Source organism: Rhinolophus ferrumequinum, chromosome 6 (genome assembly GCF_004115265.2).
Source record: "Rhinolophus ferrumequinum isolate MPI-CBG mRhiFer1 chromosome 6, mRhiFer1_v1.p, whole genome shotgun sequence".
NCBI lineage: Eukaryota > Metazoa > Chordata > Mammalia > Chiroptera > Rhinolophidae > Rhinolophus > Rhinolophus ferrumequinum.
The window spans coordinates 54,099,002-54,116,532 of NC_046289.1; the positions used below are offsets into that span (position 1 = coordinate 54,099,002).

General features: G+C 34.7%; 1 protein-coding gene across 5 annotated transcripts in view; it reads right to left on the reverse strand.

Annotated features, from left to right (window-relative positions):
• The window catches only part of UNC13C (unc-13 homolog C), a 498,413-nt gene that overhangs the window by 231,261 nt on the left and 249,621 nt on the right, over positions 1-17,531 (reverse strand). For all 5 annotated transcript variants that reach the window (XM_033109141.1, XM_033109144.1, XM_033109142.1 and 2 more), the window contains 3 exons: positions 15,949-16,118; positions 13,092-13,207; positions 10,810-10,973 (listed from right to left, as the gene is read on the reverse strand). In XM_033109141.1, coding sequence (XP_032965032.1) covers positions 10,810-10,973; positions 13,092-13,207; positions 15,949-16,118 — 450 coding nt within the window. The remainder of the gene's footprint in view (positions 1-10,809; positions 10,974-13,091; positions 13,208-15,948; positions 16,119-17,531) is intronic.

Below are 17,531 nucleotides of genomic sequence, written 5' to 3' on the forward strand. Positions count from 1 at the left end.
AAGTTTATAATGTAAAACTGTGTAACATATATTCTTTAAAGTGTCATTAAACACAATTTTTGTGGAAGAAATCAAACATATCACTCATAAAAATATTTCTTCAAAATTTGTCGTAGATCTGACTAATATCTGTTTAATAAGTACAAGCAAAAAAATACTATAAAATCACTATGAAATAGATATCAGTTTGATTTCACTAAATATACCAAAAATTATTTTTAAAGACATTAATGGAATGATCTTGGTTCATAACTTCCTAAGACAAAATGCAGGAATGAGAATGGTGAAGATGTGAACATCAAATCCAGTATTTCACCTAAGGCTACTTTTCTTACCATTAGACTTTTACATCAGTTTCAGTATCAAATTAGCATTGCTATGGTGTTTTTCTTGTAAGCTGATTAAAATTGTAAGTAACAAAATTTTTATTATTTGAAAAACCAACAACTACATATGTCGATCAAAGTTACAAATATGAGCCTCCTAAACTTGGTCAGATATGTTGCATGCATCTCAATATAACTAAAGACTAAAGACACAATACTTGGGAAGTAGTTGTCATCTCTTAGAACTTATATTAAAATGTTCTCCCCAGAACTAGTGACTGGGAAGTTCAACTATCATTTGGAATACCACGACTAAAAGTTCAAACATTTGATATTATCAAAAAGTCAACAAACAAGTGTTGCTGAGGATGTGGAGAAAATAGAACCCTTATGCACTGTTGGAGGAATTGTAAATTGGTGAAGCCACTATGGAAAACAGTATGGAGGTTCCTCAAAAAATTAAAATTAGAACTACTGTATGACCCAGGAATTTCACTTCTGAGTATTTATCTGAAGAAAATGAAAACTCTAATTGAAAAAGATATATGCACCCCTATGTTCATTGCAGCATTATTTACAGCAGCCAAAATATGGAAGCAATCTAGGTCTACACGGATAGACAAATGGATAAAGAAGATGTGGGACATATAGAGAATGGAATATTACTCAGCCATAAAAAATGAAATCTTGCCATTTGGTACAACATGGATGAACCTTGAGGGCACTATACTAACTAAAATAAGTCAGACAAAGACAAACACCATATGATTTCATTTATATGTGGTATCTAAAACTGATGGTTGCCAGATGAGAAGGGGTTGGGGGATAGGTGAAAAAGATGAAAGAGATTAAGAAATACAAATAGCCAGTTATAAAAACAGTCATGGAGATGTAATGCACAGCATAGGGAATATAGTCAATAATGTTGTGAAAACTATAGATGGTGCCAGACGGGTACTAGACTTACGGTGATTACTTCAAAAGTTATATAACTGTCTAATCACTATGTTGTACACCTGGAATTAATACGATATTGTGTGTCAACTATAATTAAAAAAATAAAGATATGCATAAAAATTGAAGCATTTGCTATTAATTGAAAATAAACAAAACACTAAAACTCAGAAACAGGATTTCCAGGTCACTATGATGAGTATAATCTTCTCTCTGGTTGGTAAAAATACCTGACGTTTCTAGAAACTGTGAGTAGGAACATGGTAAGTTAAAGACAGTACTTTTTGGTACCAAAAAAAAGTCTACATCAAACTTGCCTTTCATGTTCACTTTTAACCCTTAATGATAAGTAATTAGGCAGTTGGTACAATAAAGGTAGTAGTATGCATCAAAGTACACGTTTCTTAGATAATTGAAGGGGGGAAAAGAGAAAAACAAAAGACATTTCAAAGAGGGAAAGTATTAATCATGGTTAGAGGACAGACTTCTTGAAAAGCGAAGAAATGGTCAGCATATTACTTTCCTTTTTGTATGTGGGATGGACAATAGAGGGATTCTGGAAGGTGAATAGAGTTATAGGTACCACGGCTTAGAAATGATTCATTCTAATCCTAGTCCTGCTCTGTGACCTTAGAAAAGTAACTTCCTCACTCCTAGATTCAGTTTCTCCATCTGTAAAATGAAGGTCTAATCCTTACAAGCTCTACATGCCATGCATCTCTGAACACAGATAGCACACCGTGTCCAGTCATGCACATTACTTCTTCCTACTATCAACATTTAATTCTATCGATGCCCATGGTTAGTAGAGAAAGCAGAGGACAAGGGAGTCATCCTAAAGCATCTTTTGTTTTTTGATAGTTTTCAGCTAACAGGCTTCTACATAGTCTTCAATTTGGCAAAGTGTCTGTCTGCCCCTGAGTTTGTATGCCCTTTCTTTATGTGAAGTTACTACCAACGCCAACTTTCTTGTTTCTAACCATCTCCTTGAAAATCACTTCCTTTTAAATGCTGCAGTTCCAATACTGCTTAAATTATTCTAAGGGGAAGAAGGGAAATGGAATTAAAATTACAAGTAACAATTTAGAATGGCTGCAGCAAATGACCCCTTCAAAGAGTACACCTTCAAATAAAAAAGGTCAGAAAGTGGTTACTGTAATTTCTGGAAATGCTTAACATTTCCCTGCAAAGACTTGATTAAAAACAATTAGTTAGTGATGTTAAAATCACTTGACTTTGCTCTTGCGAGAAAATGGGGTTAGTGTCAGACCAATTTAGCAAATGGAATTTCAGTTCCATGGCAAAAGTTGGAGTAACGAATTCCAAAAAGATGATGCTTAAATTGCCAGTAATGAGATAGTTACTGGCATGTTTCCAGCTGAAGCAACTGCTACAACACTCTCAACCAGTAGTTCTCAGAATATTACTGGCAAAATATTGGGAAGTCGTGTACCTCAAATTACACATCTGGATTCAACTCACATGCTATTGTTTTGTAAGCATCTTAATGGGGGAAAAAATCATCTAACTCACCTGCCTTTTCATGGATAATTGTACCGAATCACAGCCATCTTGTGGTTTTCAAGGGATGGAAATGCTTTTGATGCAAAGGATTTAAAAATCAATTATTTTTTCATGAAAATAAGAGCAGGGTGATTGGAAAGAAGCACCAAAGAGACAAAGATTCTTAGATCCTCAGAAGGCTTTCAGAGAAATAGATGAAAGGAAAGATTATCTGTATTTCTGAAATACACTAAAAGGACATTTATCACATTTGTTCCTGGCAATCAGATTAGCATGCATTTCAGTGATAAGGAAATATTTTATTCATTCTTGCTACTAAAGAAAGACTCTGACATTTATGGATCACTTCTTCTTCGGCCAAAAGTTTCACAGCTTTTCATAGATACCATGGATAGCTTGAGATCAATTACGGAGGTTTGTGAGGACAGTGGAGCCGGGCAGGAAAGTAATGAAATGCATAAGGTTTAGAGAAATAATGGAAGTTGAAGAGCAAGTAAGGATGGGATCTTCAAGCTGCCCATTAGCTTTCTCTGACACCTCATCTGTTCTGACATTTGGTCTTAGTGAGACAGGTTAGTTAGCATGTCGTTAGGGAAACAGGAAGGTCCCTGGTGGAATAAGCAAAAGGCAGCCATATCCTGAAACTCCAGGTTCTGGAATGTCTCCTTCACTCCAGGACACAGATATGAGAAGCACCTTGAGGTTAATAAATTATCTCATAAATTCTCATAAATCACTTTTAGCCGGACAAAGGAAGAGATCTGAGGGATGTGTTCGTTAATCCCTTTAGGATCTAATAGATAAGGATGGATTTGTTAATCCCTTCAGGATGTACAAACAGGACAAACCTGATAGATGAATTCCATTAGAAGGCTCCAGCCTTCTTCCCCGAGCAGGCAAGGGAAAGTATAAAAGCAAGAACTTTTGCCTCAGTCCCTGGGCACCCCCATTGGGACCCCCTCCCGCTCGGGAGCTCTGGCCCTTTGCTTTTAATAAACTATCCTCTTTTTAAAACTCTTTGCCTTTCCTGCATCCATGTTTCCATTCTTTGGTCTCATGAGACACGATCCGGGCACTCACTCACTGAAAAATACCCTACATCATTTGGGGACTCACAGAGAAATATTCCTACATCACTGGCTTTATGCTTTTATAGCACCTATGCATACTTCCATTATACTGTCTTGTTATTATTTAATTTCTTTTCCCTGTTACCCCTAGGTAATGAGCTCACTGGGGAAAAGAGCTATCTTTCATTGATGTATCTCTGTTGTCCTGTATACTTCCTCTTACTTAGATTATTAAAAGGTGTCTATGGAATAAATCAGTTACATCTTCTGAAATGTGGGCTCCACGAGAGACTGCACCTTGGCTTCTTGTTCCCTGATGTATCCTCACTGTCTAGAAAACTTCCTGGCACATGACAGGCATTCAATCAATATTTCCAAAAGGAATGAATGATTCAGTTGAGCAGCACTCTCCTTAGAAAGCAGGTTCATGGCTTAAGAGGCTAAAATAGACTAGTGGTTTTAAAGTAAACTATATCCCAACAGTTCTGGTTCAAATGTGAATTAAGTTAAGATGGCCAGGGCCAAAGTACAGGATGTTTGTTAAGCATGCCAAAGCACAAAGCACTGACCTAATGCTTTTCTCTCATTTGGTATTACAGAGGCATGACTCAATAGTCTAACATACTCTCAGGTTTGTGAGACACCGTGGGCTTCATTTTACAATAAATGCAAAACTCATTAAATACTCAGTTAAAACATATTTGTTTGACACAAATCACTTCCAGAAGATGATTTAATCCTTAATGCTTGACATGAAATTCCATGCATATGATAAGGGGCGAAGAGTTCGTCTGTCAGAACCTTATCAAGAACATAAATGTTTGTATAAATAAATGAAATGCATCAAGAACTCTCAAATTCTCATGATGGAAACAGGTTTTATGCCCGACCTCATGATGCTAAATACCGTGTTTCCCCCAAAATAAGACCTAACCAGAAAATAAGCCCTAGCATGATTGTTCAGGATGACATCCCCTGAACATAAGCCCTAGTGTGTCTTTTGGAGCAAAAATTAATATAAGATCAGGTCTTATTTTTGGGGAAACACGGTATGTAGAATCGCGTGCTCCTTTGAAAGGGGAACATGTTTTCATTCCAACTGTCATAAACTGGAAAACTGCTTTTATTTTAGATACATGGCTCTGTTTGCCATTGGAAGACAAATTCCCCAGGTCCTTGATCAATCGCTTGTCCAAATATGAAAACTGTTATCCCTTTTCTCCTTCTCATGAATGTTCCAAAACAAAGGACACATTTTTATGCAATAAATGGGGCCAATAAATTGTGCCCACACAATTTACCACAGAAGATGCTCTGTGGTAAAAGGAGAGAGCATTTACAGTAAGTAGGAGATACCTTGGAGGACTGGGAAGTTTAGTATTAATGTATAGGTTATTTACCAGCAAAGCAGATTCAGCCTCCTTTTTATGATGAAAAATACACTAGAGGAAAATTTAACAATTTGCAAGCAGGTTCTCTGACTTAATAGACACTTTCCCTTGATTTATTTCTGCTCCAAATCTATCTTCAAAGAAATGGGAGTATTCCTAATAAAAGAGGAAGGTTACGAAGGTACCTGGGGATTTGGCTAAGCATAAGGGGACTTTAAACATCAAAACTGATATTTGATTTATTTTTCGAATCAAATGATGATTAGGAAAATCCACAAGAATTAAGCAGTTTTGTTCTTTCTCAAACTTCTAAGTGTCATTACTACACAGGCAGGGCATTTATTTCTTTCTTAAGGCTAAGTTCTCCAATATTTTGTTTTTAAAAATTAAGAGAAAATACACCTGAGAGAAGCTTGCCATATCTAGTCATGTGCTGTTGTTGGTTGGTTGTCTTGTTATGGTTTTTGGTCTTCTGAAGCAAGTTTTCAAAACAACAGAAAAATGTTGATTCAATAGGAAACCAGTTTAAATGTAAAGATATGGTTGGTTATTCGTCAACTCTTTTTTTTTTTTTCTTTCTTTCTTTTTCTTTCTTTCTTTCTTTTTTTTTTTTTTTTTGATGAGTAACTCATTGGCCAACAATAGGTTACGACTCAAGTTACAGTTCAGTTACAAAAGTATCATTTGGAAAATATGGTCAAAAACAGATCTGAAAGTTCAACACTGAACAAAAGAATGTCAGTACTTTGAAACCTCTCCAAATTATTAGAAATGACCAATCAATATGATAGGCTCTAAAACACTTAAATGCAACATAAATGGTAAAACACATACATCCATTTAATTAAGCTGCTCAGTTCCGCTTTGCTTGCTTTTGACATCTGAAAATGTCTGACATGAAGAGATATGCCAGGTGAAGTTGAGAATAAATGCGATTCTGAATAATAAATTTTGATTTTGATGCATTCAATTACAAATATGTGTTAAGTTTCTATCAGGCACTCAGATCTTCTTATAAAGCAGTAATACATGATGTGACGTCTCAATTCAAGATTTCAATTTGTAAATCTTTGAACAGAATTCAAGTGCCCCTCTAAGTAACTCATTTTATTATCTCTCTTATAAATGATTATACATATAATTATAATCTTATTGTATAACTATAAAATGTATATTTTTATATAAAAACAATTAATTTTCAACCATTAATGATCACCAATGAATAGTAAATGAAGGGATCATATCTATGTTGATGGCAAACATTTTTAAGAGTTATCAAATTATCAAATTGCTCTTAGTAATTTTTTTTTGTATGTCTCCTTGGGCAAAGGAAACAAAAGAAGAAATAAATAAATGAGATAAAACTAAAAAGTTTTGCACAGTGAGGGAAACCATCAACAAAATGAAACGACAGCCTACTGAATGGGAGAAGATATTCGCCAATGATACATCTTATAAGGAGTTAATATCCAAAATTATAAGGAACTCACACAACTCAACCAAAAAAACAAACAATCAAATGAAAAAATGGGCAGAGGACCTGAATAGATATTTCCCCAAAGAGGACATACAGATGGTCAATAGACATATAAAAAGATGCTCAACATCACTAATCATCAGGGAAAAGCAAATTGAAAAGGACAAAGAGACAATCATTTTAACAGGTGTGAGGTGCTATAATCAATAAATCGACAAACAATGAGTGTTGCCGAGGATGTGAAGAAAAATAGTACCTTATGAACTGTTGGTGGGATTGTAAATTGGTGCAGCCGTTATGGAATACAGTATAGAGGTTTCTCAAAAAATTAAAAATATAATTACCATCTGACCCAGCAATTCCACTTCTGGGTATTTATTCAAAGAAACTCAAAACACCAATTCAAAAAGATATATGCACTTCTATGTTTATTGCAGTATTTACAGTCAAGATATGGAAGAAACGTAAGTGTCTATCGATAGATGAATGTATAAAAATATGGTACATATAAACAATGGAAGACTACTCGGCCATATAAAAGAATGAAATAGTGCCATTTGCAACAACATAGATGGACCTAAACGGTATTATGCTAAGTGAAATAAGGCAGAGAAAGACAAATATCATATGATTTCTCTCATATGTGGAATCTAAAGAAGAAAATAAATAAACAAACAAAATAGAAACAAGCTCATAGATAGAGAACAAATTGATGGTTGTCAGATGGGAGCGGGTTGGGTAGATGGTTGAAAAAGGGGAATGGATTAGGAAGTACAAATTGGCAGTTATAAAAATAGTCATGGGGATAAGGTACAGCACAGGGAATATAGTCAATAATAATAACTATGTATCTTGTCACATGGGTAGTAGACTTATTAGCATAATCACGTCTTAAGTTATATAAATGTCTAATTCTAGTTTGTACACCTAAAACCAATATAATATTTTATATAACTATAATTGAAATACAAAAGAAATTATTAAAAAAATTATAGATTGTCAAAAAATAGCATTTTTTTTTTCTGATGAGGTGGTAAAGTTTGTACCATTAAAGCAAAAATTGCAGTGGACAAAGTTAGCAAAGGAAATTTTTATTCAAGGCTATGCTATAAGAAAAATAAACCAGAACTCAGTCTGAACTCAACTCTACTGAAATGAAAGATGCAAAAGGTTTTAAAACTTGAAGTGCGGAATGGAGCGGAAAGTTTTTAAGAGTTGGTGTGGGTAGAATCCTAGTCACTGGCGTTTGCTAATGGGCCTTACCTAAATTAAAAAAATCACTTTCTCTTATCCTCTGGACCGGAGGTAGTATTACACCTTGGAGCTAGGCCCCTGGGACCCGTTAGGCTTCTATCCTCCCACAGACACTGAGAGACAGGGGCTCACCTTCCTTGATGATTACCTTCAAAACGCTCGCCCAGGTTCTTGAGAAAGCCAGTCCTGGGTTGTAAAACTGACAGGTGTCTTTTAAAAGGTTTACATCTCAAAAGGTCAGAGAAAGAATTTACAGTCATAAGCTTTTTAAAGTAAGTGCTCTAAGAAAAGGAAGGTTAGAGGCCTCTGGATTCTGTGAGGATGAAAGTGAGAAGGAGATCTGGGGCTTTGAGTTAGAAAGATGCCTGTCTAAAGTTTGGTCAAGGTGAGGGAAATGTTAGGGACATCTTGGCACACTTAATGCTAAAAGAAACGTTGATTAAACAAAAATATCAATATCAAATCAAAAGTGTAACCACAAGTAGACAGAATCTGCCACATATTGTTATCAAAACGCAATTGTCAATTTATCACACACACAAAAATAAGGCATTCTTTTTCCTGAGGCCTACCTGTCCTGCTTTCACTCTTTAAACCAGCAGTTGACAATCTGGGGTCCAGAACCAAGCCCAGTCCATAGTTTTTGTTTTTAAAATAAAGTTTTATCAGAACAATGGCCATGCCCATTTGTTTACTTGATAACTACAGCTGCTTTTGCACTAGGCGTGCAGAGTTGAGCTGTTGTGACAGAGATCACAGGAAACACAGACTGAAATATTTATTATCTGGCCCTTTACAGAAAAAAAAAAATTGCCAACCCCCTGCTTTAGACTAATTTGTAGTGTGAGGAGGGACTTTGTCAAAATTGAGTATTATAAATATGATAGGACCAAATTCACCTGCAGGTCATTTGATACCAATAAGTATCCAAAAACACTGTTTTATTGTTGCTGTTTACATAGGTGAAAAGATAAGAGAAAAATATAAGTGATAAAATGAAGGAGGGATGACTCTCCTCTTTTAAACTATCAGACCTTTACCATTTTTTCATATTAACGTGATTGTGTTCAGAATATAAAAAACATGAAAATTAAGAAATCTGAATCAGCTCACAGAGATATTTGCAATAAATCTAACGTGATCCTTCCTTTGCCGGGATTCTTTCCAGAAGGTATTATTTGTTTTTGTGCTTTTTACACATCTCTTTTGTCAGAATACTTTGTTTACTTTAGACTGTTAATAGTTCCATTTTAATTGTACAATTTTTTACTAGGTATTCTGCTGAATTATTATAGCCATTGACAAGGGATGCAGCAGATGGCAAAGTTACAGACTCCATTTTAGCTACTCAATTACAAACAGGTATCTCTAAAGGAGTGAGCTCCCTGTTACTGGATGTAAGAAAGCAGAAGGAAGAGGCCCACCAGTCAGGATGCAATAACAGGGTTTCCTGATTTGGAGGGAGGTTCAATTTGGTGACTTCTAACCTTCTTTTCATGTCTAAGAATCTATACATCTTTATTATTTAACAGTAGAACATTTTGTAAAGTGAAAAAAGTACACATACTTCATCAAAACATTTAAAGAAATTAATTTTTACATATGCTGTTCCAGAATTATGATTGGTGATCAAATGCTATGAACATTAAACTTTGAAGAAGAGCACTGATTTTGGTGCAATACACATACATCATTAAGATGGTTGAAAATGACTGATTATCTGGGCCAGTATCTATTTGGTTCATTTGAAAACATCATTTGATCATTAATATGAAAGAACTCTCTTCTAATATACCATGTTTCCCCAAAAATAAGACCTACCCTGAAAATAAGCCCCAGTTAAGATCGTCAGCCAGACGGACACATTTAGTACATTATGACAATGTTCCAGAAGATGACATGACTGTATTTGAATAAATATAGATTTTTGTACATGAAAAAATAAGATATCCCCTGAAAAAATGCCCTAATGTGTCTTTTGGAGCAAAAATTAACATAAGATCTGGTCTTATTTTTGGGGAAATACGGTATAAGACCCAGTATGTACATTATTGGTTACATATTATACGTGGCATATATATGAAAAAGTGCACTTAGAATCTTAGATCAGGTTTCAAAAGGTAAACTATAGACAAATAATCCCATTCTAAATCCTTAAACTCCTCAGTAATTGTTATGTGTTTGTTGAGTCACTTCTGTAGAATTATATTTACTGTAGTGTTTGGATTCTATGGGTACTCAGTAAATCTTGGTTTTACTGAGTTAGCAGCAATGATATAAATATAGGAAGGAATGATATAGTGTAATGTTAGAGTCAAGAGAATGTAATGGCTCTAGATATGTCCCTGACATTAATAGGCTTTGTAACTTTGGACAATGCACTTCATCATCAGGCTTTAGTTTCCTAAGATATCGCATAAGGCATTGGTTCTCAAACTTTAGAGTATGTGAGAATTACCTGTAGGGCTTGTTAAAACACAGATCATTGAGCCTCACCCTCAGAGTTTCTGATTTAGTAGGTCTAGGGTAGGCTGGAGAATTTGCATTTCTAAATTCCCAGGTACTGTTAATGTTGCTAGTCAAGGGACCTCACCTTGAGAACACACTAAGGGCTGGGAAGATAGTGGTAGTGAATTACCAAATCTTTAATATTTTATAGGTAGATGCAAGAGAGGGTAGCCAGCATCTAACTGGCATATTAAAATACAATTGTCTTTTTAACCAAATTTCATTTGTATTAGAAGGGAGATGGACACTCTTTTCCTTCAGATTTCAACAGAGATTTTTGAACACAGATGTTTTATAGTACTTACGTCATTGCTTGATAAATGGATTCAATCCCATAGCGCATGGCAAATTCATCGACTATTTCTTGGGAAGCATCATCAAAGAAAACCTTCCAGGCTTCATCCCCTTTGACCTCTGGGATTTTCACTGCACCATTAGATTTCACTTCAGTCAAGTAATGGAACAGATTCTAAAAGTAAGTGGTTTTCAATTGTTCAGTAATTCCTTAGAATAGGCCGGAAATATTTAACTGTAACTTTCAGTAAATTACACTTGCTTTGTAATTGCATCTAATGTTTCATCAGCATCTATAAGCAGTAGGAATAGCTTGGATTTTCATTCTAACTAACCTCATCTTTAGGCAAATTTTGACTTTATTTCTCCCTGGTTCTATACAGAATCAATGATTCAAATGTTTCATACATACCAAATCATTTTTGAAGGAAGTGAAAGTTTTTGTATGTAAACATTTGTAAATGCTAGAACGTATTTCACATTCATGGGCTCTGAGTCAATTCTAGAGCCCTGGATGAATAATCTGATTTTGGCTATGTTACTACATCTTTTAAGTATGTAAATGATACCAAAGGCTTTGGCTTCAAAACAATGAATTGAGGTTGAAAATGAATGTTTGAGAATTTTGTAATGGAATAACTCACTATGTACAATTTCTTGTTTGCTTCTAATAAGTTTAGAAACTGCTGCATGTATGCAGCCTGGGTCAATGAAAGACACTTTCTTGCATTTCAGTTCTTTTTGGTTCTTGGGCCAGCAGAAAAGACTGAAAAACAAAGCATAATGCCGTGTTTTCCCAAAAATAAGACCTAGCCAGACCATCAGCTTTAATGCGTCTTTTGGAGCAAAAATTAATATAAGACCCAGTATCATATCATATCATATCATATCATATCATATCATATCATATCATAAGACCGGGTCTTATAATAAAAGAAGACTGGGACTTATATTAATTTTTGCTCCAAAAGACGCATTAGAGCTGATGGTCCGGCTAGGTCTTATTTTTGGGGACACATGGTGTTATTTCCCTGATCCCAAATCGCAGTTGCCCACACTGTAAGGCCAGAGTTGGCTCCCCATCCTGCCAGTTCAAGGGAGTCCCATTAATGGCTCTGAAAACTTAACCTTTCTTGAAGGAATGATAACACTGGACAGATTGTAGTCAGAAAATTAAGCTTAGGTCCTTTATTTAATTACTGTGTAATGTGCAAAAGACTGAAAGACTATTCCTCATTCCTTCTTTAGTAAAATGGAGTGCAAATAATGACACATATAAACTTTCATAGATATTAATACATTTAGGAAAAATAATATGCAAAGATTCTCTCAACTATCTTTTTCTGTGTTAGGTATTTTCTCTTTGAACACAGGGAAAGGTGCATTCCTCAGCTTCGCCTCATATTTTTTGATACATGACGTAACGGACACTTGTATCAGAGAAAGGTTCTGGAAACTCCTTTAAGTTCTTCGATGCAAAGTATTCAATGGAAGCTCAAGATGATTTGTCTGTGTATCTACGCTGAGGCATAGACACGCAGACAAAAGGGGACTGGTGATTCTGCCCTTTAGATTCAAAATTGGTGGCCTCTACCTCTCTAAGCCAGCCAGGCCCTACTTTTGTGTGGGTATATTCTTTAATACGAGGAGTGGGTAACTACATTCTGACACTCTTCATCCCCAGATATGTGTGAAAAGGTAGTTAAAATGGAGAAGGCTTCAATATGCATGAAGCCTTTGTTGTACTCAGAAAAAGGAAGAAAAAAATTACTGTGTATTCCATTGGTTCCCAAAAGCCATTGATACAACATCAATAATTCCATATTTCTAGTTGTAAACGATATTTCTAATTAAATCTTCACTAAAACCTGAACACTAACTCAGAATTCTCAAAAACAATCATGATTTGGATCCTCTCCTACATTATGAAAGTACTATATTGTTAATGGTTCCTCAATATTTGCCATGACATTTCTTCAATGAATGCTTTTTAATATTCTTTGCCCTCCTTGGAAAAATGATAATTTCATTTGGTCTACTTATTCATCATTGTCTTATTGCCTTGTTTCTTAATATCTGTAGAGGACACCTGCCCTCTCTTCCGGGGTCAATTCTTAGGCTGTGTGATACCCTGGCTCATTACCCCTTTAGTATAGAATAAGAACTCCAGGAACAACTCCACAAACCTAATTGAACTGTATTTGTAAGTCAAATATTTTGTTGTATGATCCATAATCAAGACCAAATTCTAAGTTTTATTATTATTATTATTAATACAATTAAATTTACTTACCTCATGTAAACATGTATATTGTATATGATACGGAGCAACCTTCTCCTCTCCTTTTATTTCCACATTGATTTTCAATCGAATGGCTCCAGACACAGCTGACTTATCTGTGCGTTTCTCTGAGAAAGCAAAAAGTGGTCTGTCATTTTTGACAATACCATCTTTCTCATACAATTTCTCAAAAGCTTGAGAAGAGGCTTGCTTACATTGCTAAAAGCCATTTTTTTCTAGATCAGGTTTGATTATTATCTAGCCATAATGAGTCTGGTAAACACAATTTGAAATAATGTGCCTATTGTGTCCTTGAGACTATCAAACCACATTATAGATACTTCATACAGAAAAGCTTAATCAGAAGACCCTGCCATTCTGATATAAATTTCTGTGCACTGGATTAGTTTATACAATGAAATTAAATTATTCGGGCAATTAAAAGAAATATAACTTAAAGATAAAATTAACCAGGAAAGCATTTTACCTAAAAGATTCCCCTTTTCTTTCTTTTTGTGCTTGAAAATATGAGTCAAAGCTCTGGCTATAAAAATAAAGTTATTAATCATTTTCTTTGTTAGTGACTCATAAAGACCTACAGTCTCTGTTTACTCATGAGTGCGGGATTAACTGTTTATTTGAATGGAATTAATATGCAGTTAATTCAGTTAAATAATATGTGTGTGGGCATGTACACAAGTGTTCAATATGAACTGATCAGTAGCTTTGAGAAATAAAAGCATAGTCACAAAATTCTTAGAGTATGAATGTAAGCCGTGGACCTACATTTGACACTCACATCCCAGAAGAAACATAAAGAGGCAAGCTGACCCATTTCACAAATTTACACAAAGTCAGTGGTAAAGATTTCTTTAACTGACCCTCTACGTATAAATGTATTTTTAGCCATATGTGATAGTGTAAATCATGAAGTCTACTTTCTTTGTATGAAACGTCTGCTGACGTTTTATTGTTAATATTTAATGCTATGAAAATTCTTCCCTCAGGACTTGTAGGATCATGAGAGTTTCACTTAATGACTGGGTAAGAGTTGATTCTCAACAAATATTAAAGTTCTGTGCTGGGGCCAAGAGAAATTGCATGAATGTCCTAGGAACTTTTTGTCATAGATTTCTTTTCAGAGCCCCAGGGTAGCATTACTGGTTCTTTGATTTTAAGTATCATCATCTCAATTGGTTCAGGGGACACAGGTCTGCTTGGATGCCTAGGGCTTCTGGCCAAATCCTCTGGTGCATGCTGGGATGAATTCTAAGTGATGAGGAAGGAGGAACATTGTACAAAGAATGAAAACATGGTACTTATGTGGATGGAAACCACTGAAAGATTTTACACACAGCTAAAACTTGTCCTCCATTCCTCCCTTTCTCTCTATTTTAAAAGGTTAAACACCAGCAATGAGGGTACTTAAGTACAAACTGCGAGTGAGCAGGCAAAGGCTTCCATGTCGTGTTGCATCCTGTTTTCCTCTCCGTAGAATGAAGGGCAGCTTCAGCATGACAGCTGGGTAGCTGATTTTACTAACAGCACACTGGCAAACTGAACACTACACCCATGTATGTTTTGTCAAAAAAACAATTGGAAAAATTTCTATTATGAATCCTCACTGCCTCAAATGCTAACTTATTATTATAGAAAAAAAGTCTATGTATAGGCAAACTACTTTAATTAAAACACAATTTGTGAGTATGACAGAATTAATGGCCTGAAGTTTATTTACCCTTGCCTAACATCTTTATTTTCATATATAAAGCTATTTAATAGCATAAACAAGATATGGGAAGATAATCATTATAACTGAGGTAAAAGTTGCATGCCAATAATATAGATGCAGCAATTCTCTTTAAGGAAGACTTCTTTAAAATAAAATGTTTTTTGATAACGAGTTCTTAGTCTAGCTTGAATTTTGTGTTCAGATAAGTTATATATCTCTCCTTCTTTAAATTATTATGTAATTTAGAGTTTCATTAATTCTATGTGACCTTATTCCTTTTACTTTGTCAAATATTACATTACTTGAAGTATGTAGGTTTTTAAAACCCCAAAAGCACTCTTTAATTTGCTAAAATATACTGATATCCTAAATGGCTTTGTAATCTTGGAACTATGTAAACCCTTCTTTGATTCACAACCAGCCCTTACAAATTTAATTAAAACATTTCAGATGATAAGATTAAGAAAATTTGGATCATATCCTTACAGAAACTGAGGTTATCCATATATTTTCACTATTATTCAATCATCACTGCAGAGCGTAGGTTATGATTCAATTCTAGTAAAAGTCAAATTGAGACTTATATTTATTTAATTTTTGGTTCCATATTAAAATTTCATTTAAAAATCATGCCAATTAAACATATTCTCATAATTAGAGTAAACATACGAGTAAATCCACACATATACTTGGCTTTGACAGCTAAAGCCAAATTCATATCACCATTTGAAAGATATCCAAAACACACATTTTCTTTTTTGCCAAAATTCATTAAGGGACTCAAAGGAAATAAGTCAAACAGTATTAAGTCATAGGTTGATTGTTTTCGATACATTTGGCAAAGATTTCTGGATCTACATTTTATGATTTAAAAATTAAGAATGGGATATTTTTCTTCTAAAAGACACCCAGTTGATTCTGTGAAAGACTTTTCTCTTTTCATCTCAAATTTACCAATGTCTTTCAATAATGCTGAATTTGAATAAATAATTATTACCTTTAGTTTCCAGTGAGACTAAACTGCTTAAAGTCCTACAGCATTTTCTAGAAAGGCATTGGTTATTTTTATTTATATGGGCATGTAATACATGCCACAGATATTCTGGAATTTTATTTAATTGCTTTTCAGATAGTCACCTAAGTTGTACCAGACATCCATTTCTCCACTCAGGGTCCTCACTTCCACGATCGTTTGTCCCAGAAAATCATCTGACTCCTTTTTGAAATGTTGCTTGACTCTGGATTTAATGTCATCATCTTCATCCCACACTCTGACTTTGATTCGATCTGTAGAATTATGGCACTCACTGAAAATAAATGTGGATAAGTTAACAACCACTGACAACTGCTCTAAGTGGCATTTGATGTTAACAACTTATTTTAAGTCTAATCCAGAAAGGCATAGTATATCCCATAAGAAATGAGACTTCCCACTGACCCATTTCATCCATGGGATGTTGCAGGTATCAGGGATATTGAAGAAAAGTTGTATTAGTTAAATAATGTTAATCAGAGAAAATCATACCTTATTCCCCCTATTTCCTTTAACTGAACTAGATATAAGCAAGTTTGGGTCAGAAAACTTTGGAATATTTTCTCTATGAAATATTTCTTATTCACAACAGTTATCTACAACAACAGATCCATGCTAGGAAAATTCTGCACCATAAATATGAAGCCAATTTTACTGCAACAGGTGTTGAGAAAGTGGATGTCACATAGTCTACTTGATAAACTAAAATTCCCAGTACGCATACACATATATTGTTAAATCCAGTAAAATGAGGACAAAATTCTTCTGGTTTTTAGGAGAAGTTGCACATTTTAGTCCATCCCTTATTTTCAGGTTCTCCCCCCCTCTCTTGCTGAAGCAAACTTCTTAGTATTACCCACACATATATGGTCTTTCCTGACCCTATGACTTTTGTATATATTCTTCCTTATGCTTTTCTGCCTGCTAACCATTCCTTAAGAATCAACTAATCACCTGCTCTTCATAACTTTTTCTACAGCTTTTTGAGCCAGTTAATTTGATCAACCCTGACCTCCCAATTTACTCTGTACATGCATTCACTTATATACTCTGGTCTTTAACCTGAGGTTAGTGAATGAGTTCTGAGCATCTCTGAGGTTGGATTAAAAATAATAATAATAAAACACTTCCTCTTTAGTTTCCTTCAGTTATGAATATAGGCAACACACCACAGCGGTATTATCAGTACCTGTAAGATTTTTGTCACCAATAAAACCACAGATATTTACATATAAAATTACAAGTGCTATGAAACATGACATATTACTTATAACTACCTTTACCGTACTAAAACTAAATTGACCTAATTTATCTTATTTTCAATTTTATGTATTTTATTTTATGCATTTGAAAACTACAATTTTGAAAAAGGATTCATAGTCTTCACCAGATTGCCAAATAGGCTCATGGTACGGAATTTACTTAAGAACTCCTGACAATATACTATCTCTCCATTAATCACTAAGTAGCACACATAAAATGAGATTTGAGGTGAGGTCTGACATGCCAGTGAGCAAATCATAGCCCCACTATTTCTAAAGGTGGGAGTTTTCAACACAGAGCATTTTGGCAATGTCTGGGACATTTTTGGTTATCACAAACATTGAACGGCACTACTGGCATTCAGTGGACTAGGTCAGGGATTTAGACACCCTACTTTCTACAGGACTGTCCACATGACTTGAAA